At 43.8% G+C, this 23,849-nt stretch overlaps 2 protein-coding genes and 1 long non-coding RNA gene across 4 annotated transcripts in view; 1 reads left to right on the top strand and 2 right to left on the bottom strand.

Moving 5' to 3' along the window:
* Positions 1 to 8,692, bottom strand: part of CSE1L (chromosome segregation 1 like) — a 47,904-nt gene extending 39,212 nt beyond the window's left edge. The window contains exon 1 of one of the 2 annotated variants that reach the window (XM_047851269.1): positions 8,547 to 8,692. The gene's annotated coding sequence lies outside the window, so the exon portion shown is untranslated. Of the gene's footprint in view, positions 1 to 5,036; positions 5,141 to 8,546 lie in introns of those variants that run through there. The other variant, XM_047851270.1, reaches the window with a different exon arrangement.
* Positions 8,693 to 8,807: 115 nt separating this feature from the next.
* On the top strand, positions 8,808 to 12,459 carry LOC125161828 (uncharacterized). The gene is made up of 3 exons (XR_007150774.1): positions 8,808 to 9,251; positions 9,633 to 9,732; positions 12,122 to 12,459. It is a non-coding gene; the product is annotated as an uncharacterized LOC125161828 (long non-coding RNA).
* A 7,997-nt stretch (positions 12,460 to 20,456) lies between these two features.
* Positions 20,457 to 23,849, bottom strand: part of ARFGEF2 (ADP ribosylation factor guanine nucleotide exchange factor 2) — a 104,713-nt gene continuing 101,320 nt past the window's right edge. Inside the window, exon 39 of the mRNA XM_047851983.1 lies at positions 20,457 to 23,398. Coding sequence (XP_047707939.1) covers positions 23,222 to 23,398 — 177 coding nt within the window. The 3' untranslated portion in view covers positions 20,457 to 23,221. The remainder of the gene's footprint in view (positions 23,399 to 23,849) is intronic.

Raw genomic sequence — 23,849 nt, forward strand, 5'->3', positions numbered from 1 at the left:
ATAGAAAAATACACTCCAAAATGTAAACAGTGATAAATGTCTATGTGATGAACACCGGACATTTTTGTTCTCTTCATATTCTTTTAGATTTTCCTGATATCCTACAGAACTACCTATATGTATTACACTTACAATCAGAAAGTTATTAAAATTTTGTGGCATTTTTAAGGGGACCTAGGTGGCTCAATCAGTTAAGCATCCGACTTTGGCTCAGGTCATGATCTCAGTTTGTGAGTTTTAGCTCTGCACAGGGCTCTCTGCTATCAGCATAGAGCTCCCTTCAGATCCTGTCCCCTTTTCTCTCTCCTCCCCTGCTCGCGCTCTCTCACTAATAGTAAATAAACATTAAAAAGTAAGTAAATAAAATTTTGTTGTCTTTTTAAAATGACCTTGTCACAGGTAATTAAATTTAGGCTCTCAATGGAGCTTACATATTAGTTGGAAGACAAGACACAACTGTGATTCCAGCTACAAACTAATCCCTTTCCTGCAGTTTTGAAATCCAAAAATCTATAAACTGAAAGGTTTATTGTTGTTTTGTTTTTTAAGTTTGTGGCAAACTCATTTAGCAACAAAACCTGGCCCAAACTTCCTGAGGCTATAAATAAAGTATCTTACTTTGTATAAAAATTTGTCTTACTTAAGAAATACTAACGTGTTTGCAGAGTGCTACCCCACATCCCACAAAGAAAGTTGCATAATCCACAGTATGTGCATCCAAAAAGAAAGCCTGAAACACATTTGTCCCCTGGAGTAGAGGTGCCAAATCAGTCACACAAAAACTTAACTGTTAGGAGGTTGTTAACAAGAGAGTCACTTGGCCTACATTTCCATGTGGGCCAAGATTTCCAAGAGGCTGAGTCTTGAGTTGAACTTGAAGGATACATAGAACTGGAAAGGCAAAATAGAATGAAGACCCATCCAACACAAGAACTAGTGTGAGCAAAGTAACAAACAGGAAGCTACATAGCTCCTTTGGGGAACAGTGGAATTGGAGGCTGAGATCAGATCATATTATTAGATCCTTAAGACTTAGCTGAAGAGTTACATGATTTAATGTACAATAGGAAGCCACTACGGTTTTTTTGAAATGGGTCAAAACTTAATGAAAGTGGAGTATATGAACTTTGGGCTGGTAATGGTTTCCGGAATGGAGCTGAAGGAACAAGTGAAGATCTGTTAGGACACTTTTCTTTTTTTTTAAACGGGACAATCTATGAACCAGGCACAATGCTATGAACCACAATCTATGAACCAGGCACAATGCTAAATGTTTTTGTATGCTTCATATCATTTCATATAAGCATTTTACATACAAGAAGACTCAGAGAGATTAACTTGCTCCAAGTCACACACAGTTAATAAAAATCAGATTCAGGAACGCCTGGGTGGCTTGGTTGGTTACATGAACGGCTCTTGGTTTCGGATCAGGTCATGATCCTGCAGTTCATGAGTTTGAGCCCTGTGTCAGGGTCTGTGCTGACAGCGCAAACCTGCTTGGGATTCTCTCTCTCCCTCTCTCTCTCTCTGCACCTCCCCTGTTCGCTCCTGCTCTCTCTCAAAATAAATAAACTTAAAAAAAAAAATCAAATTCAAATCAGTCTGACTCTATAGGTCTACTCTCTTCCTACCAAGGCTATCTTATCTCTCAGGTGGAAGAAATAATGACAGAAGCCTGACCTAGAATGGAAGCACTGGGAATGGCAATAGAAAGGACATGTTGAGGAAGGGAGAAAGGAAGAAAGGAGGAGGGAGGGAGGGAGGGAGACAGATAGACAAAGGGCTATAGTTAATGCTGTGCCTGTGCAGCTTATACCTCCACAGCCAGAAACCACAACCTTCTAAGGAGAATGATTTGTTTGAAACTATCTGTATTCTCCTTATTAGAAACTGGAAACATTTTTATCATAAGGGAAGCCAATATTCTGACTGTTCTAGTAGATTTGCCCACCAATCTATTCACTTCTTTTGACCCAGGGCAAAACACTCCATGGCATGAATATTAAGTCCTACTCAACCATACACACAATTTGAAAGGCCACCCTTTCTGGGTTTTATATCAAAAGTTTGGAAAAGGTAGGGGTGCCTGGCTGGCTCATAGTCAGTGGAGCATGTGACTCTTGATCTAAGGGCTGTGAGGTCAAGAGATCCTTAAAAATAAAATCTTACAAAAAAATAGTTTGGCAAATGCTATACATTATAATCCCCTTTTGGAGATTCACCTTAAAGTCTTCAGGAACTGAAGCAGTAAGTTATCAGGTTAATGTTGTTTAACCCAGAGTTCCCCCTCATTACTTGGCCACAGAACTACTTCATTATATAAAACTTTTCAACATGTGATTTAATCAATGTATTTCCCATTCTTTTTTTGTGTTGAAATGCTCGATCTGTTATGAAATCATGAAAGTTGGCTGTTGCCAAGCAAAATTATTTACATCAGTATACACGAGCTTAAAAAATACGCAACAAAACTCATCTTTTTCTATCACACAAATTTGTCCTACCTTTTTGAGATTTACACAAGGCAGCATGTTAGAAACTGTGTGTGTGTGTTGGGAGGATTAGAGATTAATTGGATCTATTCTGTTGAGTTTAATACACTCCTCAATAATTTTGCATTTCACTAACTTTCTTCATTATGTTCCTATAGCACTGTACATATCACAACCAAAATCTCTTAGATTCCTCATAATTTATCTGAATTAAAAATCCAAACTCTTTACCATGGCAAAGTCTTATGCAATCTGACACCTGTCAACCTCACCTACCTTCCTTTTGGCTCTGTGCTCAAGCCACAAAGCCTTCCCTCTGTTGCTTGAACCAGCCAAGACAGTTCTCCATGCCTGTAATAATGCTCTTCCTTCTAATCTGATACTGGGCATCATTCAGCTGTCAGCCCACCATCAACTTCTTAAAAAGGCCTTCCATCACTATCATCTACACTATTAACAGCAGTAACATCATCTGAAATAGCTTTTTTGCTTTTTTTAAGTATCTTTAATGTAACTGCTATCCTTATTTGTAAGCTCCTTAGGGCAGGGACTTTGTATGTCTTGTCTCTGTAAGCCCAGGACTTTTACCACTGCCTGGCACATAGAAGATATTCAGTAAGCATTTGTTGCATGAACTAAAGGATGAGTCAATGTCAGTCAACTAGCTAAAACAGGAGTTCCCGGTATGGATTAGAGACTATTCTTCAAGGATCAGTTATGAGGAACCCCAACAACATAGGAATTCAGTTACATGACCAACTTACCCACCATAATTCGTTTCTGTTCACTTAAAAGTGTTTCAAGGAAGAAGTGAATCCGACAGACTTCAAGCTGTATTACAAAGCTGTAATCATCAAGACAGTATGGTACTGGCACAAAAACAGACACTCACATCAATGGAACAGAATAGAGAACCCAGAAATGGACCCACAAACGTACAGCCAACTAATCTTTGACAAAGCAAGAAAGAATATCCAAGGGAATAAAGACAGTCTCTTCAGCAAGTGGTGCTGGCAAAACTGGACAGCGACATGCAGAAAAATGGACCTGAACCACTTTCTGACACCATACACAAAAATAAACTCAAAATGGATGAAGACCTAAATGTTAAGACAAGAAGCCATCAAAATCCTTGAGGAGAAAGCAGACAAAAACCTCTTTGACTTTGGCCATGACAACTTCTTACTCAACGCATCTCTGAGACAAGGGAAACAAAAGCAAAAACGATCTATTGGGACTTCATCAAAATAAAAAGCTTCTGCACAGCGAGGGAAACAATAGGCAAAACTAAAAGGCAAGCGACGGAATGGGAGGAGATACTTGAAAACGACATATCAGATAAAGGGTTACTATCCAAAATCTATAAAAAAACTTATCAAACTCAACACCCAAAAAACAAATAATCCAGTGAAGAAATGGGCAAAAAACATGAATAGACACTTCTCCAAAGAAGACAGGCAGATGGCCAATCGACACACGAAAAAATGCTCAACACCACTCATCACCAGGGAAATACAAACCAAAACCACTATGAGATACCACCTCACACCTGTCAGAATGGCTCATTAACGACTGAGGCAACAACAGATGCTGGTGAGGATGTGGAGAAAGAGGATCTCTTTTGCACTGTTGCTGGGAATGCAAACTGGTGCAGCCGCTCTGGAAAACAGTATGGAGGTTCCTCAAAAAATTAAAAATAGAACTACCTTACAACAAGCAATTGCACTACTAGGTATTTATCCAAGGGATACAGGTGTGCTGTTTCGAAGGGAAACATGTACCCCCATGTTTATGGCAGCACTATCAACAATAGCCAAAGTATGAAAAGAGCCCAAATATCCATTGATAGATGAATGGATAAAGATGTGGTGTGTGTGTATACACACACATACATACAATGGAGCATTAATCGGCAATCAAAAAGAAGGAAATCTTGCCATCTGCAACTACGTAGATGGAACTAGAGGGTATTATGCTAAGCGAAATTAGTCAGAGAAAGACAAATATCATATGATTTCACTCATATGAGGACTTTAAAACACAGAACAGATGAACGTAAGGGAAGGGAAGCAAAAATAATATAAAAACGGAGGGGGACAAAACATAAGAGACTCTTAAATACAGAACACAGAGGGTTACTGGAGGGGCTGTGGGTGGGGGGATGGGCTAAACGGGTAAGGGGCACTAAGGAATCTACTCCTGAAATCACTGTTGCACTATACGCTAACTAACTTGAATGTAAATTAAAAAAATAAATTAATGGGGTTCCTGGGTGGCTCAGTCGGTTAAGTGTCTGACTTACGGCTCAGGTCATGATCTCACGGTTAGTGAGTTCGAGCCCCACATTGAACTTTGCGTTGACAGTGCAGAGCCTGTGTCATCCTTCGTGTGTGTGTCTCTCTCTCTCAAAAATAAACAAACATTAAAAATAATTTAAAAAAAGAAAAAAATAAATTCTTTAAAAAAGTGAATTTGAGATCTGTCCTATATTACTGTTCATATTGTGTTAGTGTTCATACTTTTGTTTCAGGATTCTGCACTTACCGTCCTCCCTGCCTGAACAGCTCTGCCTCTGGAGAGCTGCATGGCTCACTGCCCACTTCACTCAGGTCTTTTTCCAAGGTTGTCTCTTTTCAGAGATAAGTTCCTGGACCATCCTATCTAAAAGAGCACCCACATTAGTCACTCTCCATTCCCTTATTCTATTTTTCCAAGCTCCAAATTCCCAAATATTATAGGCCATATTACTTTGCTTTCTTGTTCACTGTGCTTCTCTCTTCCCTAGACTCTAGGTTCCATGAGAGTAGGGGCTTTGTGTTTTGTTCATTTCAATCTCCCTAGAGCTTTTACAATAGTGATAAATACCTAATATATATTTCTTATACTATTTTCAAAAGCTACATTCCCTTGATTTTTCCATCAAAAGCATTATCATTTCACACGTTTGTTCTGGTCAATTGACTGTGAAAAATAAGAGGGGGAAAACTGATTCTAAGACCACATGATAGAATGACCCTAAAATGACAAAGTTGAGGTACTAAAATATGACTATTTGTAAGTTTAAAAAAAAGTGGGGACGAGGGGGCACCAGCGTGGTTCAATTGACAGAGCAACCAACTCTTGATGTGGGCTCAGAACTGACAGCACAGAGCCTGCTTGGGATTCTCTCTCTCTGCCCCTCCCCAATGCACTCTCTCTTGCAAAATAAAATAAACTTTAAAAAAGTGTGCATTGGGGACAGGGGAGATATACAAACATACATGCAACAATCCCTAAAAGTCAAAATACTACACAGACTCTACAATTTAGTATTAGTTAAGGAACTAAATATTTATCAACAAACCCTTTTTGTATCTCCTTAATGATAATGTCTATAAAACCAAATTATAAGCTTAGCCCTGATTTGGGAAAGCATGACAAGGTAATTTTAGAGAATACTCCATAGGTATTCACCATACATGGGCAAAATCAAGATCTAATTAAGCTACCTAATTTGGCCACGGGTGAAAGTACTTTGACTTTTTAAAATATCAGCAATATGTAAACATAGAAAGTGTTACTGATTTTAAAATAAAGATTCAAACTAAAAATGGGAAATACATCCTTTTGCCTTTAAAAAAGGGGCGACGCTTTAGTTTTTCCACAGAACTATCTTTGGAAATCCTTACCAATTCAGTTAAAAAATAAAACACATGTGCCACAGTAACTCAATTATGAGAAACTTATCTAAATTCCAAGTTCTTCTTGTTGAATGAATGGCTGGACCTAAGTCTAGCCTCTTCCCACAGGCCCTCAGTTATGGATGAAGACTTGGAATAAAAGCTTTCCAAGGCCATCTCACAGACACCTGTGACATAAGCTGATCCAAGATCTGTGCCTTTTCCTTAGATATTTCTTCCACATTAGAGAACCATTCCTGAGTCCTTACATCTGGGGAAAGGGAAAGAGTTCCAATGAATGAAAACTATCTGGCACATACACATCAAGAACGTACCAAGGCACTTTGACCCACCCTCTGCTTTCTAATCACAGGAACATACCATTTAGAATCAAATCCAAACTCTGTAATTGTCTACAAAGCCCTACATGATCTGGCCCCTGGACACCTCTCCTTTCTTCATACACTACTGTAGCATGGTGGATTTTCCTCCAATATTCTAAGTCTATTCCTATCCTCGAGCCTTTGTACTTTCTATATCCTCTGCCTAGAATCCTCTGTCCCCTCACCTTTCCATGGCTGGTCTCAGCTCATATGCCACCTTCTTCACCTGTCACTTATCAGTATCTGAAACTATCTAATTCATTTATTTGTATTGTTTCTTTCTCCCACTAGGATATAAGCTCTCCACGGGAAAGGACCCTGTCCATGTTTATTTCTTCACTGTTTTTCCAGAGATTAAGTGGATGCTCTATAGTTATTAAATGAATAAAAGAACAAATTAATTCCAAAGCTAGAGCAGTGCTCTCAAACCCATCCAATCCTGTATAGGAAACCTCTGCGCCCACCGCTTCTCAACCTTTTGGCTAAGGTCAAATGTAGGAAACCTCTGTCCCAGCCCCCAAATAGCAGAAATCAAAGTAACCAGATGGGAAGAGAAAATTCCCTTGCATTGATGGAAAGAAGGGGAAGAGTCTTGAGGCGGGCGGGGTGGTGAGAACAGGGTGAACTAAGAGTCCCGGGAATTATGCAAAAACTGGAGAAACACACACACAAGTAAAAACTTCGGATGGGGGTGGGGGGGCGAGGGGATGAGAAAAGAACGCTGGTGGGATCCAAGAGTAAAAGTCCCCTTCTGTGCTTCCAAGGAATAATACCACGTGGCAAGCACTCATCACCAGAACACAACAACAAAGACAGGCAAGGTCCTTGCTCTTGAAGTTCACAGCCCAGCAGCCGAGAGACAGTGAACAACTCTAAGTAGTTCTAGAGAATGATAAATGCTATTAAGAGGTGAAAGAAAGAAGCCCTCAGAGAAGTTGGTCAAAGAAGGTGTAAGAGGCGTGAAACAGGGAGCCAGTCTTGCAAACCTAAGAGGTCGGTAATTTTCAAGCAAACGAAAAGGCAGGTCCAAACGCTTTACGGTGGGCACGAGCTTGGAACATTTAAGAAAACAGAAGTCAGCAGTACAGCTACAGCGGCTAAGAGCAGATGGGTGGAAGAGGCGGACAACGGTCACTTCAGGTGGGACTCTGTAAACCACGGTAATAACTGAGTGGATTCTCACAACCACTTTACCAAGCAGATTGTTTTCAAACCCACTTTGCGCATAACGAAATGGGAGACACCGAGGGATGAAGTGACTAGTCCTGCATTGCACTCCTAGGGAGAGGCCAAATCTGGAGCGAACCCAGGCCTTCCAATTCCAAAGCTCATGCTCCGAACTACCGTATTATCGCGTTTCCCCCCAAGAGCTGGACTCTACATTACTGGGCAGGTGCAGGGACTAGGACATACTCCTTAACTCAGCAAAGTGAGATCACGATGCTCAGTTACGGTCGGGGAGACTGAAGCACAGGGAAGTTAAAGTTCCCCCCCTCGAATCAGAAAGTGAGTCGGGGCAAGAGGAGGTCTGGGCGGCGGCCGGCCCTCACCCAGCAGCCCGGCCGGACAGGCCTCGCCGCGGCACTCAGCTCACGTTGCGGGTGGCCGGGAGCGAGGAGAACGGACGCGCACGCGCGACCAATGAGAGGCGGCCTTCCCGAGCGGCCCGGCGGCGGCGCGACCAATCGGCGCGGCGCTGGAGGGGAAGGGGCGGACGCTCGGGCTGCTCGCGTTAGGCCGCGCCTCGGGGGCCCTCGCCCCTCACAGGCCCCGGGGCCGTCGGGCGTGGGCCCGAGCCTCGGGATGCCGCGAGGTGAGGTGAAGAGAGACCCGTCGGTGCGGGCAAAGACCTCGCCCGAGGGCGCCTCCCGAAGCACGGGCCCGCATTCCTCTCTCGCCCAGAGGCGCGGTCCTTGCTTCCCAGCGCTCGGAAGTGTCAGGAGCGCCGCATCCCTCCCCTAGCTGGGTCCCAAGAAGCCACCCTGCCAGGCCATGCACGCCCCGCGCCTCACCTCCTGGGGATACGGGAACGGAGAAGGGAATCTCAGCCGCGAACTGTGGCCGGCACTACCCACCCCTGCCGCTCCGCCTCACATTCAAACCCCGGCAAAATGGCGCGGCGGCGAGGCTGCGGCCCGGGCGCATGCGTGAGAGGGGCAGAGGCGGGGGGGCGGGGCCAGGAGCGCTCGGGCCCCACCCAAACTCGAAAGACCAATGGAGACGCGCTCCGTGTTTGCGCTGACGTCACAAGTGACAATGCCCTTTGGCTTGGATCACCGCCGCGGGCGTCGCAATCCTCATCCTTCCCCCCCCACCCCCAGATGGACGCTGGTTCGGCCAGGGGCCGCTGGAGTGCGACTTCGTCTGACGTAGGGCTTCAGTGAGGCACGTAGTAGGTCTTATATAACTATTGAACGAACTGCTCAAAGTCCTGCCCATAGCCTTAGACGGAGAACTTTCTGCCCCCTCGCAGAGCGCATGTTTTACAGCGAGAGAAGGAATAAACAAAATAATTTCAGATCTTGATAAGCGCTATGAGAAGAAAATTTAAAACAGGGTGATATGACAGGCAGTGACTTGGAAGGTCATTGGATGGTCAGAGAAGGCCTCTGAACAAGTGACATTTGGCCTGAGTTTCAACAAGGAGACAGCTGTGTGAAGATCAGGCGTGAACTAGGCTGGGGCTTAATGAAGTGCGGAGGAACAGGAGGCGGAAGGTAGAGAAGCCAGCAGGGGCCAGATGATGTAGGGGGCTCATAAGCCTTGTTAGACTGTGCCTTGTGTGCATCCACTACAGGATGGCCACCAAATCTACATTTTATTTTATTTTATTTTATTTTATTTTATTTTATTTTATTTTATTTTATTTTATTTTATTTTATTTTATTAAGTTTACTTATTTTTGAGACAGAGCATGAACGGGGGAGGGGCAGAGAGAGAGGGAGACACAGAATCGGAAACAGGCTCCAGGCTCTGAGCCATCAGCCCAGAGCCTGACGCGGGGCTCGAACTCATGGACTGCGAGATCGTGACCTGGCTGAAGTTGGACGCTTAACCGACTGCGCCACCCAGGCGCCCCCAAATCTATATTTTAAAAGGCCCACCAGTTGCTGTGTGGAAATGGACTGTATGGGGGGAAGAGCTTGAAGCAGAGGAGACTAGAGGCCTCCAGGAGAGAGATGAGATGCTCAGACTCAGGTGAGTAACAGTGCATATGGAAACAAGTGGACAGCTTCAGGAGATACTGTAGAGGTAGGGCCTGCAGGATCTTATGATCCATTGAGTGTGACAATGACAGGAAGCAATGAGGACTTATGGCCCAGCCCTCAGTTTTGGCCGCCAGCGGGCCCAGCTCTTTCAGAGCCCATCCCTTGCAATTGCTAGTTTGCTCCTCCAGGGACTGAAAGGCACATATTTGGTTATCATTCAAGGAAACAAATATAAGAACACAGAATTACGTAGGCACTGAGAATTGCAGAACTCTCACCACGTAATGACTCTGTCCAAACCTCTGCAGCAAGAAATGACCGAACTTGAACTTGGCTTCTAGCAGCATAAAGCCATGACCTTAATATGACCCCAGTGTCTCCCCCTCCCCCCCTCCCCATAACTGCTTGAGAAAACTCAATGCTGCCAGGAGAATTTACTGTTTGTGTTTGTTCTAGCCCAACACCTAAGGATAGGCCCTCACTTTCTTAGAACATTTACTTTTTTTTTTTAAGTTTATTAATTTTGAGAGAGAGAGAAAGCGTGAGCAGTGGAGGGGCAGAGAAAGAGGGAGACAGAATCCCAAGCAGGCTTCGGGCTGTCAGGGCAGAGCCCAACACGGGGCTCAGTCTCATGAACCATGAGACCATGACCAGAGCAGAAATCCAGAGTTGGTCGCTTAAATGACTGAATCACCCAGGCTCCCCATCTTAGAGCATTTACTAAGAAGGGCTTACAATTGTGAATTCTTCTTCAGTCTCTTTGAGATATATATGTATCTGTTGCAATTAGGAGTGTCTTTCTCAATGACCTGAAAGCCGTTCCTTTGAAATATAATCATCAGGAAGGTAAGGCCTCGGTCTCTTGGTCTCTGTGGGAGGCTGCAACCTTGATAATTGCCAGCTAGCAGACACAGCTAACCTGATCACATTTACACCGACCAACCCTTTGTAAGTTTTTACCTGTGCCCTCACTCTCTCCCGCACTCCCTCATTCTCCTTTAAAATGCCCAATCACCTCTGCATAGTCGGAATCCGCTCTTTCCCCTACTGTCAGTAGTTACTGAATAAAATCTGTTTTTACTGTTTTAACAATGTCCAGCTTTGTTTATCTTTGATAGCACCCTGCCTATGAACATGTAAAAGCAACTCCTGAGATAAAATGTAAAAAAAAAAAAAAAATGCTCTGTTTGAGTGAATGATGTAAGTTTTTGTAAAATTGCTCAACATCTCTTATCACAGCCCACAAACGCTGCAAGATCTGGCCCCTGCCAACCTGCCTGACCTCATCACCTTCCTTCCTCCTCCTCTCCACCCTCACTCAATGTAGCCACCTCACCTTCCTTTTGGTTCTTCCAAGATCCGAGCTTTCTCCCTCCTCAGAGTGTTTGTAGCTGCTCTTCCCTCTGCCTGGAATGCTCTTCTAGACCCCTGAATAACTGACTCCATCTCTGTACATTCAGATTCCACCTCAAATGTCACCATCCTGTCTGAAATTGCCCACTGTCCACACCCAGTAACTCGACATTTAGGTTTGCCAGATTTAGCAAGCAAAATACAGGACACCCAGTTCAATGTGAATCTCAGAAAAGCAGTGCATGATTTTTTTAGTGTAAATATTGCATGGGACATACTTATACTAAAAGATAATACATTGTTTATCTGAAATTCACATTGACTCAGGTGCCCTGAATTTTATCTGGCAACCCTAGCCTCATATCTTTCTGTTTTCTTCATAGCATTTATCACTCTTTGTGATTGTCTCTTTGTTAATTGTTCCCCTCATCATTAGCTTAAGGACTCTATTAGAAAAAGTACCTTGGGGCACCTGGATGGCTCAGTCAGTTAGGTGTCAGACTCTTTTTTTTTTTTTTTTAAGGTTATTTATTTTATTTTTAGAGAGAAAGTGCAAGTCAGGGAGGGGCAGAGACAGAGAGGGAGAGAGAGTGAATTGCAAGCAGGCTCTGCACTGTCAGTGCAGATCCCGACACAGGGCTTGAGCCCACAAACCGTGAGATCATGACCTGAACCCAAGTTGGACGCTTAACCGACTGAGCCACCCAAGTGTCTGATTTTTGATCTTGGTTCAGATCATGATCTCACGGTTTGTGAGATCAAGCCCTGGATCGGGCTTTGTGCTGACAGCTTGGAGCCCACTTGGGGCTCTCTCTCTCCCTGTCTCTAAAATAAAGAAATAAGCTTTAAAACAAAGGACGTCATTTATCTTATTTACAGCTGTACCCCCCAGCACCTAGCACACAACACCTGCTCAATAAGCATTTGTTGAATGCTGAATGAAATACCCTATATAAATAAAGTCCACTGAGAAAGATGTAAGTTACTGGGACATTGGTGGAAAAGATGTATTTTTACCATTACAGCAACAGGACAAGCAATCAATCATACGTATCTGCTTTCCTGGACAAACATTGTCTTCCAGTCCTGATGAGAACAATCCTGATGATTTAACAGTTTTCCATCTCTGAGAGCTAATCACGAGGGAGGCTGGCTGGAGTCCTGTGTCATCCAGCATCTCTGCCAGTTTCTGCAGAAAGCCCTGAAGTGTGCCAAGGTTCCCGTGTCTGTGGATACAACTCTAGTGGTGCCCACTCCCTTTGCTCCTTGCAGCCGCGAGAAGAACCGTGCAGGTGAGGGGCACAGAAAAAGGTTGGTGTGTCCTCCAGCCTCCATGGGTGATACCTGAAGACTCCCCTGGGAATCTGCATTGTGTTCTCTATGTCCTTACTTTTTTTTTTAAATTTTTTAAACGTTTATTTATTTTTGAGACAGAGAGAGACAGAGCATGAACGGGGGAGGGGCAGAGAGAGAGGGAGACACAGAATCGGAAGCAGGCTCCAGGCTCTGAGCCATCAGCCCAGAGCCCAACGCGGGGCTCAAACTCATGGACCGTGAGATAGTGACCTGAGCTGAAGTCGGACGCTTAACTGACTGAGCCACCCAGGCTCCCCTCTATGTCCTTACTTTTAATTTTGCTTTATCAGATGTTCTCTGAGAGGCTCATTTATTGGTCTCCCACCATGATTCTGGCATCGTCATTGTTAAAGTGTATTCACTGGTCTTTTGTTGTATGTTGTAAAGCTATTAGGCAGATAAGGTTCCTGCCATTTCTTCCAGATGTTGAAGTCTATCGACCATCTCACAATGCGCAATATTCCTCTTTGGCCTGTTCAGACCTTTCCTCTTCCAATTCTATCTTGTCTGACATCAATATTATTAGACTTGCTTTCTTTTGGTTAACAGTTTTCTGGCGTATCTTTTCATCCCCCTGGCTTCATTGAGATAGAATTAACATGTCTTGACACATCTTTTACCAGCCCTTTACTGTCACTCTTTGATCTTGTGTCACACTAGTTAAGAGCATGGACTTGACTACCCATGGACTTGACTTAATGCCATCTGCATGACAGCGGGCATGTTACTTGTAATTGAGCTGTCTAGTCTCTACAGTAGTGATAGTAATAGGGATTGGCCTCACAGGGTAGGCAGGAGGATGAAAGAGACAGGATAGATGAGGCCCGTGGAGAAGCACCTGAGAAACAGTAATCGTCCAAACAGTGCTAGGTCTTATGCCCATCCTGTGACCGGGCGGCAGTGTATTTTTGATGTCCTCCTGTTGTCCCCAGTCCTGCCTTTCCCAGATGGTACCGCTTGAGACCTGGACAGGCCTTTGGATGCTTGCCTTGGCCCCTGTGCTTTAAAAGGTGCCATTCTGGTCCTGCCCCAGCTCCCACAGGTGAGGAGGGGGCCCTGCTCCAAGTGGGTGTGCTCACCCAGAACCCGTACCACCTCCTTTCAGACCTCGTTCCGGTGACACAGGACCCTGGAATTCTCCACCGACAGGCCCCAAGCCCTCTCCCAGGGTCTGTGGAAACCTCTTGCCTGGGTCGCTCCTGAGAGCTGAGACACAGCAGCTGTGAGCATCCCTAAACTGGCAGTGGGACTTGTGGACAGATGTGTTTGCAGGGGGTTTGGACAGAGCTGTGTATCCTCGCACACACATTCAAAGCCTCGTGGTACAGGTTGAGGCCTGGGGTGGGAAGAGAAAGGGTGCAGGACGAGGGCTGATTCTCCCCATGTTGCTGTGTTCTGACATGGAAGTCTGAGCCTGAGAATTCCATCTTTTTTTTTTTTTTTTTTTTTTTTTTAGAATTCCATCTTTGAACCTGGGCTTCCAGGTTCTGCAAAGGTGTTGCTTGTCAAGGAAGGAAGATGGAATGTGTGTTTTTGAACACTTACTATCTTGACATATAACTTTTAAATATTTATTAGTTTAGTTTTAATGTTTATTTATTTTTGAGGGGGGTGACGGACAGAGGATGTGAAGTGGGCTCTGTGCTGACAGCAGAAAGCCGGACGTGGGGCTTGAACTCACAAGCCATGAGATCGTGACCTCATGATCAAGCCGAAGCTGGAAGCTTAACCCACTGAGCCACCCAGGTACCCCAACTTTTAAATATTTACACTTACTGGATGCAAGGCCACATCTGTATGTCATCCCCAGAGCCACAGACATCAGCAGTGTGCTGTGCTTTCTGCCGAAGGGGGCTAGTGTCCTACATCACCTACTTCTGAATGTCTGCTGTACCCTGTACATCAACACAGTCCTCCCTGTGTGAGATCCGTCCTTGGAGACAGACCGAAGACAGCATCAAGGATGCAGTGCCTGGAGGGATGGGGCCAGGAGCTCATGGCTCTCCAGCACCAAGAGGTGGTGTGGGACAGCGTTTAAGAGGCAGGCTCTAGAGCCAGACCGCAGGGCTTTGAATCTAGCTGTGTTGCCTTAGATGAGTTCTTTGACCTCTCTGAGCCCCAGGTACCCTTCTATAAAAAGCAGAGCGTGATGATGGTAACGACACCTACCTTAGGCAGTGGTTGTGACAGTCTAAGGAGATGACGTGTGCAGGGCAAATGCCTGGCACGCTCAGAATCCAATAAATGATCATTATTACTGTTATTAATCTGCTGCTAGGTGCTATCTCAATAATGAAAACAACAATAGCTGACATGGAAAGAGCATATAAAATGATCAGTGAGGAAGCCTGACAGGAGGAGTGAAGTTCTCTTTCTCTTATCCTTTGGTGGAGGGGGAAGAGTCCAGGGAATACGGAGCTTCAAACCAGAGCCCTTTGGGTACCTGTGGCCTTTGGAGTTGAGGACTGAGCACCTTCCAGAACTCTCTCAGAGGGAAGCAGTGCCTAGAGCTGATTTCCATCATAGCAGGTATGGAGAGGAACTGGGCCTTTGGGTGGGCCAGCTTCCTCTTCAAGCCGAGGAAGGAAAATGGAGAGTGGAATGCCAGCAACCCAGGAAAGCCAAGGAAATGACCCAATTCTCTTGAGTTTGTGAAGTGTCCTGTGAGAATTCTAGAATTTCCATGAAAAAAATTCCTTGGGGTGCCTGGATGGCTCAGTCAGTTGAGCATCTGGCTCAGGTCATGATCTCTTGGTTCATCAGTTTGAACCCCCGCATCCAGCTCTGCTTGGGATTGTGTCTCCTTCTCACTACCCCTTCCTGCTTGTGCGCGCGCTCTCTCTGTCTCTCTCAAAATAAATTAACTTCAAAAAAAATCCTGCACTTTCACCAACACTTTAGCGAGTGCCTGCTTTGCATCTGTTACTGTGTTCTAGCAAGTGAGATTGTCATGAAACAGCCAGGGTTCCTGTCCTCACACACTTACATTCCAGTGGAGGAGACAGATTTCAAACACATCATTGCAGATGGCAGTGGGTTCTGAAGACATGGTGGAGGTAACCGAGGAGTTAGCAACTGGGTTGAACCCCGGGAGGAGGAGGAACCAGCCATGGAGCAATCTAGAGAAAAAGCCTTCTAGGCAGAGGTGATAGCAAGGGCAAAGACACTGAGGAAAGAGCAAGTTGTGAAAATCTAAAGAAGTCACTAATTGGTGTCACAGACTTTGAGGTGTGTAACATTAAATGGAGAAATGAAGGCAGCTTCTGAGACAATATCCATGGTGGGCATGAAAGGGTCCAAGGTACAGCCCCCCAAAGGCTAGTCTTTTCTTTAATTGTTTAACTTTATTACTGTTGCACCATTTATACAATTACATATAACTTCAATGCATCCATTGTACTTTTTTTTTTTTTTTTTTTTTTTTTAACCATTTTCCAATGAGTGGTGGGTTGGTGTCTGTGACACAGAATGGAAGAGAAACCAGAACTGCAATAATGCAGACTTTTTTTTTTTTCATTTCCACTGACCATTAAACAGAACTACAGGTGCACCCAGCCACGGACACACATTAACAGGTCATGAGAAATCTAGGGAGGCTAAGTAGGATGAGAGAATGTTTGTTACTCCCCAAAACACCTGGGGATGAAGAATGGAGTCTTGGCATCAAGATACGTGCGGACAGGCTAAGTGGGCTGTCTGAAAGTTGGTGTTCATCCACAACATTACAAAAATGTCAAGAAAATCTGTAAATTAAAAGGAAAACACAGAACATACTACTTTCAGAAAGATCTGCTTGCCTTGGCATAGGCCCTGTGGGCAGAACGTATCATTCCCCAAACCCTTTGCGAAAGACAAGATACTCGGATTGTAGTGGCAGAGTGCACGTAACGGCAGTTCAGGTACAAAACTTGTACTGCGCTTTCAGACATTGATTACGAAGGCCAGTCTAAGAGATCTGGTAAAGATTGTTTTTTTTTTTTTAAGTTTTATTTATTTGTTTTTGAGAGAGAGTGAGTGAGTGAGCAGGGAGGGATGGAGAGAGAGAATTTCAAGCAGGTTCTGTGCTGTCAGTGCAGAGCCTAACTCAGGGACTGAACTCACAAACCGCAAGATCATGACCTGAGCCGAAATCACCAGTCGGAGGCTCAACCCACTGGGCCACCCAGGTGCCCCCGGTAAAGATTGTTTCTAACTCAGGTGTTTGCAATATCCAAGCAGATGAATTTACAAACAGGGGCTTTGGAACATAAGCTCTTCAGAGACCAGGACTGTGTTCTGCTGGATACCTTGCTTGGTTGCCCCGCCCCTTCCCTCAGATTAACCAGTGACAGCAAGAGGCAGTGTGGTTGGCATATGATAAGTGTGTGCTCTGTCCCAGTTGGGCTGCTTCCCAACCGTGTGATCCAGGTACACAGCCTCAGCGGGCCTCTCCAGGCCTTAGTATCCACATCTAAAAAATGGGTGAGGGGTGCCTGTCTGGCTCAGCTGGTGGAGCATGTGGCTAGATCCCGGGGTTGTAGGTTCGAGCCCTGTGTTGGGTGTAGAGATGACTGAAAATAAATATATAAATAAAGAAACTTAAAAAAACAAAAGGGAGGTCTAATACTGCTATGTCATACAGTTGTTGCAGTATTAAAAGGACTTCTTGTATGCAAAGCACTTGTATTTGGAGTGCAGGAAACCATGAGTAAATGTTCTTAAAATTTTTTTTTTTAACATTTATTTTTGAGACAGAGAGAGACAGAGCATGAATGGGGGAGGGTCAGAGAGGGAGACACAGAATCTGAAACAGGCTCCAGGCTCCGAGCTGTCAGCACAGAGCCCGACGCGGGGCTCAAACTCACGGACCGCGAGATCGTGACCTGAGCCGAAGTCGGCTGCTTAACCGACTGAGCCACCCAGGCGCCCCATGAGTAAATGTTAAGAAGTGACATTGATAGTCTGCTTATTGCTGATGCCCTAAAAGGGGCATAAAGTTAGCACAAATCCTACCGTACAAAGAGTTCTTCATTCCAGCTTCCATGATCTGTCCACTGGCCTCTCCCATAGAATGGTGCTTGGTTTTTGCCTGCTTCTCAGAAAACCATAGCACCCTGGACAAGAGAATCAATATGCCATTATTTAAGCTCAAATTCACTCAAGATAAGAAGTTTACCAGAATGCATGGTATTTCTTGAACATAAATCAAGATGAATTTTAAGTCAATGAAGAAGCAACTACAGAAGCTTTACGCAGGGATTGGGAATCTCTGGAAAAGATGAAAATTGACATATAAAATTATCTGCAGAGGCTCAATCTTCAGTTGATTACCAGAGACAGTTGGCTTGCATTTAGAAACGGACATTTCAAAAAAATACTAAAATCATTTTTGCCAGAATCCTTGGGGAATCCCCACCCCTTCTTTTGCTGTGAGCATGTAGTTGCCTTTACTAAGCTGGATACTCCTAAGATGTGACACAAATAACTAACTCAAGGACGATTTCGCAGATTTCTTTAACTGGACAACAGGCATGTTACACAGCTTTGCAAAAATTCCAGGGAACTGGGTGCCTCCGTCAGGTCAGCGTCTTTTTTTTTTTTTTAATGTTTATTTTTTGAGAGAGAGAGATAGAGACAGAGCGTGAGCAGGGGAGGGGAAGAGAGAGGGGGAGAGAGAGAGAGAGAGAGAGAGAGAGAGAGAGAGAGAGAGAGAGAGAGAGAGAGAATCTGAACCAGGCTCCAGGCTCTGAGCTGTCAGCACAGAGCCCGACTATGTGGGGAGTTCAAACTCACAAACTGTGAGATCATGACCTGAGCTGAAGTCGGACACTTAACTGACTGAGCCACCCAGGTGCCCCGAGCATCCAGCTCTTGATTTCGACTCGACTCGGGTCATGATCTCACGGTTCATTAGACCGAGCCCCGCATTGGGATTCCCTCTCTCTAAATAAATAAATAAATAAATAAATAAACATGAAAACAAAAACAAAACCTCTAGGGAACCACTCTGGTCCTTTGAAAAAGAAAACATACTTTTGCCTCAAACATGTTCCAGTCTGTTGGCACGGTTACAAATGCAACATAATGCTGAAATTACCTTTCAAAATGCTTAAATAAGTAGCACTTTAAATAAATAAAGTGGAGTTGGCCCTTCCTCGACCAGTGACCTCAGCATGCCCTCCTTTCTAAACTGGGTAAGCAGAAGTGACTTTTTAAAATAAGGCCAAAGAAAGCTGAAAGGGTCTGCCACAGATGGACTTTTGGGTTTACACCACCACGCCGAGGAAACCCTGTTAGACTGAGTCGATTTAGTTCAGGGTTTTTCAACCTTAGCACCAGTTAGACCTTGAGGCTGGTATTTATTTAAAGTTTATTTGAGAGAGACAGAGCCCTTGGGGATGGTAATTCCTTGCGGTGGGGGTTGGTTAGCAGCATCCTACCCACCTCTCTCCTGCTGTGACAACCCAAAATGTCTCCAGCCATTGCCAAGTGTCTCGAGTGCCTCTTGGGGACAGAACTGAAAACTAGTGATTGGCAGCAGGTTGAAAACGACTGCTCTAGATAAAACCCAGGCACCATCTGCTGTGGAGAGATAATGACGCTTTGGAAACCTTTTCCTTTTGTTCTTTACTGGAAGCACCTGAAATGTAGGACCACAGAGAGTCGCAGTTTTACTCCAATCAATTAATAAAGATGCAAAAGTATTAGTCGATTTCAGGGGAATATTTTAAGTACAATAGTCATTTACAATTTTAGAATATTTCAGAAAGAATATTCTGAATTCAGAAGCACTAAAGCCAAGCCATGTCCTCCTATGTTGGCAACCTCTGTGAACCTTAGAATTGTATCCCACTCAGTGCCCAAGTTGGCTACCCTGTGAGTCTTCCTTTGTAATCTTGCCCCTCAACGGCAGCAAGAGGAGACTTCTGTCTTCTCTTGGGAACCCACTGTTCAAACTAATGAGTTCAAGCGAATTCAAGAGATAAATAAGAATCTTCTCATGACTGCATTTTCCCCTCTTTCATGGGGAGGGAAGGAGTAAGAAGAGAACCTTACTTAAAATAATTAAAACCCACTGTTAATATTCTCCATTAAAAATTATTTTTGTTAATTACTGAGGCCAAATTTTACCACCAATTGCGAACTACATGCTTACAGCTGCCATAATTACAAATGAACCCAAAACTATAGCTTGATATATATAAATATATATATTTATATAAATTGATATATTTATATAAGTTACTATATTAAAAACAGCTCTATTTTTTAAAACTTTATTGATTTATCACCTGATTAAAGCATGGGATTTTAACAGTATTATACATAATATTTTTACATAGAAAACTTTACATAGCATTTCATATTATATAATTCGGCTTATTCTTTCAAAAATGTATACATCCATTGGGCAAGGAATGCTTTTCATTAAATTACCAATATTAAATGCACTTAATCATCATGTATAGATTAAACAAAAGTAGCTATTAACTAACTTTTTAGGCATTTTAAGGAGGTAAAACACATTTTTGCACATAAAGAAACATTTGATGCAAATATGAAGATAAAATTTTTTAAAAATTAGAACACTGAGAAAAACTACACCTTTGATGAGTGTCTTTGAGAGCAAGGATTTCCAGATATAATCATTCTTTTAAATATTCAGCTTTGGTTTCTTTGTTTCTCAAACTACAAAGCTGCTGATAGCAAAACTCTAGGATTTCACAGGAGTTCAAGCTATTTCTACTTTAACAGAAATGGTAAAACAGAACTCAGAAAACGTGGTACTAAGGATCTAGCTTCTGTCTCAGCCAATATCCGTTTGCATCGTAACAGCAGACATCTGAATGGGGTGCTCATACTTGGATCTGTCAGCAGGTTCCTTCAAGAACTGTGACGGCTACGAAATGTATAGCCATAATGACAAAAGAACAACAAAAAGGTTTAGGTTTGTTGTTGTTGTTGTTGTTGTTGTTTTTTGCATGTTGTATAAAAGTCATCTGTCAGAGGAAAAGGTTGTGTTTCCAGATATTATCATACAATTTCCATAATGTAGTTCTTTGGTTGTACGTGACGAGTAACAGGGAAAAGGTGTATTTGACTCTCAAGATGCAGATTAGGAATCAAATTTCCCATCCACCGTTTGTTGTTACGATGCTAGAGCTGGTGACTGCCCTAAAGGACAATGAAGAGAAAACAAAATTGCTCAAAGTAGCAGTATTATAACAAACAAAACTTCTCTAGAGACCCAGCACATATAATCAATACTTAAAGCATTCTGAGAAAGAAATAAGGCCTTGGAAATGCTCCATCTTCTCTAACTTTGTGAACGGCGTCCTGGCCCGGTGCTGCAGAGTTATACGCACTCTTTTCACTAGTGTTTGAGTGGCACAAGCCACGTTTACCATGAGATAGAACAGACTGATTCACAAAATAGAATTTAGGCTGAATGGCTTATTAGTAGAGGTAAGGAATTCCTCTGTATGTCACGGGCCCCCTACGAGAAAAGCTACCCCAAATGGTTTTACATCCCTGTTTTCAAAAGGTCCGCGCTGGTACAATTCAAATGCCTCATTCAGAGAATCCAATCTTTTAAAAGACAAAGTTTAAAAGAACTCCAAGGCTGAGTGTTTCAGCATGTAACAAAATGCGCTCAAACATTTCCTGCTCTGCAAAAGGAGGCAAAAATGACTGGTGATGCAGTCAGAGATGATGAAGAAAATGTCACACGGGAACCCCAGAAGGAAAGGAAAAGTCTCCAGTCGGGAACGTGGCGATATGGTACAGAAAACAGAAGTACGAAGGGACACGTGCGTTCCTGTGTGTACTTTTAGTACAAAGGCGGATGATGGCACGGACTTGTTGAGGCTGTGACGGGCTACAGTACCAGGGATGGGTCTAGAACACAGGTTCCGTGCTGCGGCGTAAAGATGTCATGGATTTCAGGACAGGTAAGTCAAAGGTGCTAATATTTTCCATTCACAGTAAGATACTCTCCCACGGTCCCTTCCTCCTAAATTATACAGCTCCTCTTCTCTAATGTATGTGAATAACATAAAAACCTAAACCTGCTCTTTTTTTCTTTGGTAGAGAAATTAAAATACTTTGGGGGAAAGAAAAAAAAAAGTACTGCTGGCCCAAACCAGACATTTCTCAAGGCTGTTACAAACAAAAAACGTTGAAGAAACCGGTCTCTTAGTAAACAAAAGCACCAGAAATCCTTCTCTATAAAGAAAACATAGCTGATTTTAGATAGTTTCCCAACTTGCTAACTTCTAAGGCACCAGAGTTGACATCAATACAACCCAATTTACAGGACGAGAGGGCATAGGTAGAAGTCTGAATGTTTTAATGACTCTGTGTAACGCTTTTTCTAATGCTGAGTGCGGCTTGTGGTGAGCACTGGATGAGGGGGCAGAGTGAAGCGTGTGTCCTCTTCCTCGCTGACTCAGAATAAATTCAGCTTCCAAACAGACTGCTTGCAGGCGTCAGGCCCTGCCTGTGTACTGCAAACCTTTACAGAAGCTGCCGCGTCAGGACTCCATTCTAACTGCGGTGAGGGGTACTGCGACTTCACCAACACAGGGAGGACCCCCAGAGTCCACCCTTCCCAAAGAACGCAGCCCCTGAGCTCAAGTTGACGGAAGCACTTGGGCACGGGCCATCTCCTGCCGCGGTCACAGTTCAGCTGTGCTGGCCCCACAACAGCACAGGCCTACTCCGGGTCAACGACTCAAGGTTCACAGACGACCCCTGTCACGCACAGCCACTGTCCCTCTCGAGGGCCCTTTAACGGGGACTGTGCACAGCAGGGACGCTAACAATTGGTACACGCGCTGTTCTGAGGTAAAAATAAAAGGTTTACTCAAATATAAATTAACTCTGTTAAATTACTACTTCATTTTTGTTACTACTTCATAGATTAGGTTTCAATGTGTGAGATGGACAATGCATTCTGGAAATTTTAATACCCATCCACAAATACTTATTTCAAAGGAAGGCTAATCATCTTCGTTACATTTTTTACTTTTTCCTACAGACGTTTTCTCCCCAAGTTACTCAAAAAGGGAGAGCCAGGAGGCACTACCTGTTTTTGTTTTTTAACCTTGCAAGCTCTTACTTCTAACTTAATTACTAAACTCTGCTGTCAATGAAATTTTCAATAATATCTTTTCATAAAGTAATTTAAAAATCACTCAGACGTTAACAAAACAGAAAAAAAAAAAGCAACAACCCTTTTCCCCACTAACTTTCTCCAAACTAATTAAACTACAGCTGACTCACAACTGACAAAAACACTCAAAATTCTCCAACACGCTCAAACAACAACAAAAAATCCAGCATATTTTAGGTGGCACTTAGCCATTACAACAAGAAATTTTATTAACATACTCTCTAATAATCACAAACCTATACAGCTATGTTCAGTGTTTTCAAGGAGAGCAACTTCCTCGGACAAAACACGGACAGCCAATCGTGGGACTCTGCTAGGAAATGACCACATGTGCAGTGACAGGTTTGACAGTTTAATCAGTAAAATGGAATGACGGAGAGGAAACAGACTCCCCACCTACTGTGTTAACTGGGTATGCAACACTTTAATGAAACGGCACAACGTCTTAGTCAGGGACCGATGGGGCCAGCACAGTGGCCGGCTTCCTCCAGGCTGTTCTGAGCTCCCAGAGGCCGACTCCTCGTTTCTAAGATCTGACCCTTCACGAGATGTGCCAGGCAGAGGTGGCATGGTGAGCGTTCTGCAGAGCTGCAGCAGTGGCCCGCCGGGGCTGGGGCTACCACACTGGTGACAGTGTTCCCGGTAGCTGTGACGGCTCTTCTGGAATCCAGATCTTATACACAACGCCTATCCGCAGGAAGAACTTGCGCAGGACTGCTCGGAGCTCGGGGATGAGGTCAAACTGCATAATTTCACACAAGTAGGGGTAGTACATAGAAGCGTGTGCTTTAAACTTGAGGTGGGAGAGAAGGAGAGAGAGAATTAGACAGGGAGCTATTTTTTCTGGCACTACTTTGCCAAGAGTATTCATCTCACCCTGGAACTTCTTGCAAGATTCTGGTGGTTTTTCTTGCTATTAAAAAGTTGATGTGAGAAATTTGCAAATTAGAATGTCTCTTAATTACGTTTAACTCCAAACACAAATTATTTGGGGGACAGCTTTGCTGCCGAAGTCAACTTTCATTTTAGCAAGGCAGATTCCCAGCTCTGAACCACTGCTTCACAATCGCCACCCTCTCTTCCAACACAGCCGCACTGATAATCACTGCTGCTGTTTAATAGCCGCATGGACGGTCTCAACATCAGCCTTTCTCAACTGGGCTTCTTGGAGAGAAAGAGCCCCAATGGGCCACAGCATCACTGTCTGTCATGAATTAACTTTTCTCCAATGCATCTAGAATGGT

This window comes from Prionailurus viverrinus, chromosome A3 (genome assembly GCF_022837055.1).
Source record: "Prionailurus viverrinus isolate Anna chromosome A3, UM_Priviv_1.0, whole genome shotgun sequence".
In the NCBI taxonomy this organism is placed as follows: domain Eukaryota; kingdom Metazoa; phylum Chordata; class Mammalia; order Carnivora; family Felidae; genus Prionailurus; species Prionailurus viverrinus.